General features: G+C 36.4%; 1 protein-coding gene across 1 annotated transcript; it reads right to left on the bottom strand.

Moving 5' to 3' along the window:
* Window positions 1-6034: 6034 nt before the first annotated feature.
* Window positions 6035-6886, bottom strand: LOC120633757 (myosin-2-like; the record flags this gene model as incomplete). The annotated part of the gene is made up of 1 exon (XM_039904092.1): window positions 6035-6886. A coding segment is annotated over exon 1 (852 nt), but the record flags the coding sequence as incomplete, so codon positions are not given.

A 6886-nucleotide genomic window follows, 5' to 3' on the forward strand; every position in this document is an offset into this window, starting at 1 on the left:
TTTATAGCACTTCGCCCTGAAACACAGCAAACAGTATATGTGAGTGAAGGAAATTAGATAACCTACAGAAGAAAGAGAAAAGGATCAAAAATATATGTATATATATTATGAAAAAGTTATAGGAAATAGAGATAAATACTAAGGAATATTACAGATAGTATACTAGGAAATACAATAACATACTAATTAGGGATATCTTTAAGTGATAGAAATAGCAATTTTAGCAAAGAAAACTTTGAATCACAACTTGTAAAATAAGGTTTATTTGGTTGTGTATTTTTGTCTGAGACAGTTTAATTAATTCTTCAACTATACTTCCACAAATCCGTCAAGTAAAGCGAGAATGAGTCTGTCTAAGTGTGTGGAGGGACGTCTCTCGTGAGTGTTACGAGAATAACAAAATAAAACAAAAATTTGAAGTAGGGAATTGGTTATCAACTAGGATATTGTTATGGCAGTGTTATTAACATAAGAAAAATGAAAGCAATACTCCCCAGGTACATCCCATGGACGTAAAATGTACGTCGTTTGCTTATAACAGTCGTTGGATTTTGAAATCCCGTTGTACGAAACCTCCTGTCAGACGGATTTTCGATTTACGTGGTTTATATGGTCACTGTGTAATACACGAACTGCCCACACACTTGTAAATATAGACGCGCAAGATCGTTACACGAACCGCTTACCATTATAGTAAACTACTATGCAAACACACATAACATATACGCAATAAGGGAACTTTCAATTAGAGATTTTACCCTACCACACCCGTCTGTCTCATTTTGAAAACTATTCAAAATAATTTCCTATTTTTCATTCTCATTCAAATATAAATAATAGTAAATAATATATAATTTTTGACTGAACTGAACCCAAGTGCCCGGCCTGTGGCCGGGCACCCCTCGTATTCATGTTCTAACCTAACCTAACCTAAATCTAGTTTTGACAACTTTAGACTTTAGATTCAAGATTTAATGTGAATATATGCATTAATAAAAACTCATTACTATTTTAATACTAGTTATGCTGCTGTTGATGCACTGATGAAAGCCAGATAGCTAGATCAGTGTTTAGTTAGTCGTAGTTGCCGGTGGGCTGAGGTCTAAAGGAATCCAAACTAGTTTTAAAAGGTTTGGATAGGTTAGGTTAGGTTAGAACATGAATAAGACGGGTGCCCGGCCGCAGGCCGGTCACTTAGGTTCAGTTCCGTTTAAAAAAAAAAAAACAAAAAACAAAACGTACCAATACAAAGTACTCTTATTCATATTAGAAGATATTGTAAAATAACAATTAATTTAATTTTTTTTTTTTTTTTTTTCACTTACACATTAGGCCCGTCGCGCCGCGCCACTACTATATGGGGCGAAGGTGCGAAGTCGACGGCGACGACAAAGTAGCGAGTCTAAGGAGACTGATGGCGGCGCCACACAGTGGCGTTATGTCTCTATCAAAGTGGTGGTCTTTTATTATGTTATTTATTAATGGTATTATTTTAATATCATATCAATATTGTACCCCGCACAGGGGGGAGGTACGGGTAGGTAGTGACGAAAAATAACGATACGGGACTCTTACGAGGTCTCGCAATCGGAATGAGTACACTTTAAATATTTTAACGAGGTAAAATTTAAGGGCATTGAGGGTCTGGTGCCAGTGGTGGTTGATTAGATCCACACACTATACTTTTTATAATTATGTGGCGTTATGTCTCTATAAAAGTGGTGGTCTTTTATTATGTTATTTATTAATGGTATTTTTTTAATATCATATTAATATTGTACCCCGCACGGGGGGAGGTAGGGGGGTAGGTAGTGACGAAAAATAACGATACGGGACTCTTACGAGGTCTCGTAATCGGAATGAGTTTCTGCGACTACCATTGTTTGTCGCGGGTAACGGGGAATCAGGGTTCGATTCCGGTGAGGGAGCCTGAGAAACTGCTACCACATCCAAGGAAGGCAGCAGGCGCGCAAATTACCCACTCCCTGCACGGGGGGGGAGGTACGGGTAGGTAGTGACGAAAAATAACGATACGGGACTCTTACGAGGTCTCGTCATCGAATAATCAATACACGAACTGCCCACACACTTGTAAATATAGACGCGCAAGATCGTTACACGAACCGCTTACCATTATAGTAAACTACTATGCAAACACACATAACATATACGCAATAAGGGAACTTTAAATTGGAGATTTTACCCTACCACACACGTCTGTCTCATTTTGAAAACTATTCAAAATAGTTGCTATTTTTCATTCTCATTCAAATATAAATAATAGTAAATAATATATAATTTTTGACTGAACTGAACCCATGTGCCCGGCCTGTGGCCGGGCACCCCTCGTATTCATGTTCTAACCTAACCTAACCTAAATCTAGTTTTGACACCTTTAGACTTTAGATTCAAGATTTAATGTGAATATATGCATTAATAAAAACTCATTACTATTTTAATACTAGTTATGCTGCTGTTGATGCACTGATGAAAGCCAGATAGCTAGATCAGTGTTTAGTTAGTCGTAGTTGCCGGTGGGCTGAGGTCTAAAGGAATCCAAACTAGTTTTAAAAGGTTTGGATAGGTTAGGTTAGGTTAGAACATGAATAAGACGGGTGCCCGGCCGCAGGCCGGTCACTTAGGTTCAGTTCCGTTTAAAAAAAAAAAAACAAAAAACAAAACGTACCAATACAAAGTACTCTTATTCATATTAGAAGATATTGTAAAATAACAATTAATTTAATTTTTTTTTTTTTTTTTTTCACTTACACATTAGGCCCGTCGCGCCGCGCCACTACTATATGGGGCGAAGGTGCGAAGTCGACGGCGACGACAAAGTAGCGAGTCTAAGGAGACTGATGGCGGCGCCACACAGTGGCGTTATGTCTCTATCAAAGTGGTGGTCTTTTATTATGTTATTTATTAATGGTATTATTTTAATATCATATCAATATTGTACCCCGCACAGGGGGGAGGTACGGGTAGGTAGTGACGAAAAATAACGATACGGGACTCTTACGAGGTCTCGCAATCGGAATGAGTACACTTTAAATATTTTAACGAGGTAAAATTTAAGGGCATTGAGGGTCTGGTGCCAGTGGTGGTTGATTAGATCCACACACTATACTTTTTATAATTATGTGGCGTTATGTCTCTATAAAAGTGGTGGTCTTTTATTATGTTATTTATTAATGGTATTTTTTTAATATCATATTAATATTGTACCCCGCACGGGGGGAGGTAGGGGGGTAGGTAGTGACGAAAAATAACGATACGGGACTCTTACGAGGTCTCGTAATCGGAATGAGTTTCTGCGACTACCATTGTTTGTCGCGGGTAACGGGGAATCAGGGTTCGATTCCGGTGAGGGAGCCTGAGAAACTGCTACCACATCCAAGGAAGGCAGCAGGCGCGCAAATTACCCACTCCCTGCACGGGGGGGGAGGTACGGGTAGGTAGTGACGAAAAATAACGATACGGGACTCTTACGAGGTCTCGTCATCGAATAATCAATACACGAACTGCCCACACACTTGTAAATATAGACGCGCAAGATCGTTACACGAACCGCTTACCATTATAGTAAACTACTATGCAAACACACATAACATATACGCAATAAGGGAACTTTAAATTGGAGATTTTACCCTACCACACACGTCTGTCTCATTTTGAAAACTATTCAAAATAGTTGCTATTTTTCATTCTCATTCAAATATAAATAATAGTAAATAATATATAATTTTTGACTGAACTGAACCCATGTGCCCGGCCTGTGGCCGGGCACCCCTCGTATTCATGTTCTAACCTAACCTAACCTAAATCTAGTTTTGACACCTTTAGACTTTAGATTCAAGATTTAATGTGAATATATGCATTAATAAAAACTCATTACTATTTTAATACTAGTTATGCTGCTGTTGATGCACTGATGAAAGCCAGATAGCTAGATCAGTGTTTAGTTAGTCGTAGTTGCCGGTGGGCTGAGGTCTAAAGGAATCCAAACTAGTTTTAAAAGGTTTGGATAGGTTAGGTTAGGTTAGAGCATGAACCTAAGGAAAGGAAAAGGTTCGGAAGGCAGATTCTACCGAGAAAAAGCCGGCAAGAAACTCAGCAGTTGCTCTTTTCCAACATCAAAAATTTACATTTTATATTTTAACATTCATTTTTCTATCTTGTGAGAGATGAAAGCGGAGCCGGATGCTTCCAAGCAACCTTGTCATTAAGAAACTCATCAATTGTATAATAACCTCGCTGTAATAAATGTGTTTTAACACATTATTTAAACTTATGGATTGGTAGGTCCAAAATTACCTTAGGAATCATATTATAAAAGCGTATACTCAATCCCACAAATGACTTCTGCACCTTTCGCAGACGATATGCAGATGTCACTAATTTATCATTAGTAATCTATATGTTTGAAATTGAATATTTTGTTAAATTCATTTTCTATAATATTAAAGAGCGTACCATAAATGCTGTCAGGATGACCGTTCTTAAAGACAAGGGCAGGAATTTTGGATGATATTTCACCTTTGAATCGCGTCAATTTGCTCTTAGTTATCGGCCTACACTTGACGATATGTTTATCTTTGTTTATATTATTCAAAACAGTAATTTGTTGGCCACAATGATCTGATCTTAAGTTGGTTATTATCGATTTACCTAAGATATCACAGTTGAGAAAAATATTATCTAAACACGATGCTGAGGTTGCTGTGATTCTAGTAGGTTCACTAAAAGCATAATTTAAATTAAAACATTTAAATAAGTTTAGCAACCTAGTCGTAGTTGCATTACTAAGTAAAATATCAACATTAAAATCCCCGCATACTATTGCTTTTTTTGTGGATACAGACAATCGCTTAAGCACATCTTCCATTACATCCTCAAAAAGGCTAAAATCACCTGAGGGGGGACGATATATACACACTATTATAAATCGCTCCAGCTCCACACAAGATAGTTCTACAGTGCGTTCAACAGAAAGACTAACTATGTCTTTTCGCTCCTTACAAGTTATATTATTGTGTACAAAAATTAAAGACCCACCATGAATTGCAGTCCTTCTGAAGAACACACTTGACATTTTGAAATTCCTTAAGATAACTGCTGGATGTGCACCAGTGAGCCAATGCTCAGTAATACACAGAATGTGTATATTGAGTTTTTCCACAAACAGTTCTATTTCAATTTCTTTGCTGGTTAAGCTCTGTATATTTTGATGTACAATGTTCATATTGGAGAGCTTCTCCGTTGTCTGGCTATCTAGTTTAAATAATTATAAGAAATTTTCTTAGTACTTGAACAAGTACTTGGGTCATTATCAGAAATATTGGTACCTAAAGTACAATTTGTAAAGTTGTCAATAGACTTAGTTACAACACTTGTAACTGTATCATTTAAATTGTAAGCTAATAATGAGGCTATATGTTGCTTACATTTTTTTGACAGATAAAAAGTATGCCTAGTCAATAACAGTGGTGAAATAAATTTATTCACATCAAAATAAAAAACGGCCTCACTATGACGGCATGTCAAGTTATAAATTAATAAATTTAAATTATAAATTTGCTTATTTCGCTTAGAACTAAGTGTGCCACAGTACGGAAAGGCACACATAACAAATCTACATTTAGATTTTTCATGCAAAGCCAGCAATTTTTCTACACATCTTATAATTTGTGTCTTTTTTACATTTAAGCTGTCTCCTAACAAAAATATAACATTTTTATTTACATCTAAACTGTCTATGTTCAAACTATCAATAAGATAGTCTAAATTAGCCCCCCGGTGAACATCTATTAGTCACTGAGTGATCTAGGTAACAGTTCATAATAGGACCAAAACCTTTACCTAGCTTGTCTGAAATTACTAAAGTGTGTTTTTTATGCTTACTTGATAAATTATAATCTAAGGATGTAGTGACAGGAATAATACTTTCACACTGCTCTTGGCAGGTCTCTAGCTTATTAGAGGACAAAATACTACTACTTAAGTCTAGGTTAGCCGTAGGTATATCTTGAGAACATTGACATTTATTTGCCAATGACTCAAAACGAGCCCTATTGTAGGTACCTAGAGCTAACAACTCATCAGCTGCCAGAATTTGTTCATCAATCTGCTTTTTTGACAGCTCATATTTAATAGTCATAGTTTTAAGTGAGTCTTCCAGCTGTTGAATAACATCATTTAAGGTTTGGATTTCACTCTCATATTTTTCCCTGCTACTTTGAAAAGAAAGAGAAAAGGTATTTAACTTATTTAACAAAACTGAACGTTCTTTTCTTAGTATCAGGTTTTCACTGCTTTTCTTCTGGTTTTTTACTAATTTTTGAGTTTTCTTTATTATTTTACTAATTCTAATGTATTTTTTTATTTTATTGTGGCTATTTAAAAAGGGGAGATCTATTTGAGGCTTGGTTTTTTTAACACAAGGGCTATCACAAGTCAGATCGATGCACACTGGCATTGTTGAGGATGAAGTAAGTAGTTCATCATACAAGTTATTTGTTGATTGCATTTCAACATTTTGTAATTGTGACTGAAGGTCATCAATAGTTTTATGTGCGCTACATAATTCACCCTCCAACATAGTAATTCTTCCTAAAGCTTCATCATAAGTAGATATGCATTGGTTAAAAGAACGCACTGCCTCCTGGAGTTGGTTGCGCTCCTCTAAGACCAGAGTGTGAGCGCTATGTAGGTCAGCTAGTTCACCCTTTAGCTGGGAGTTCTTGGCAATAATTGATCTCATTTCCACTTCACTGTCATCTTGTTCCCTCATTAAATCAGCATTTAGTTGTTTCAGTGACTTTAGTTCACTGAGGGCATTTTTAAGTTTTAATTGCTCTTGCAATGCAGCCGCTCTTCTGGTTAGCAT

This window comes from Pararge aegeria, chromosome 22 (assembly GCF_905163445.1).
Source record: "Pararge aegeria chromosome 22, ilParAegt1.1, whole genome shotgun sequence".
Lineage (NCBI taxonomy): Eukaryota > Metazoa > Arthropoda > Insecta > Lepidoptera > Nymphalidae > Pararge > Pararge aegeria.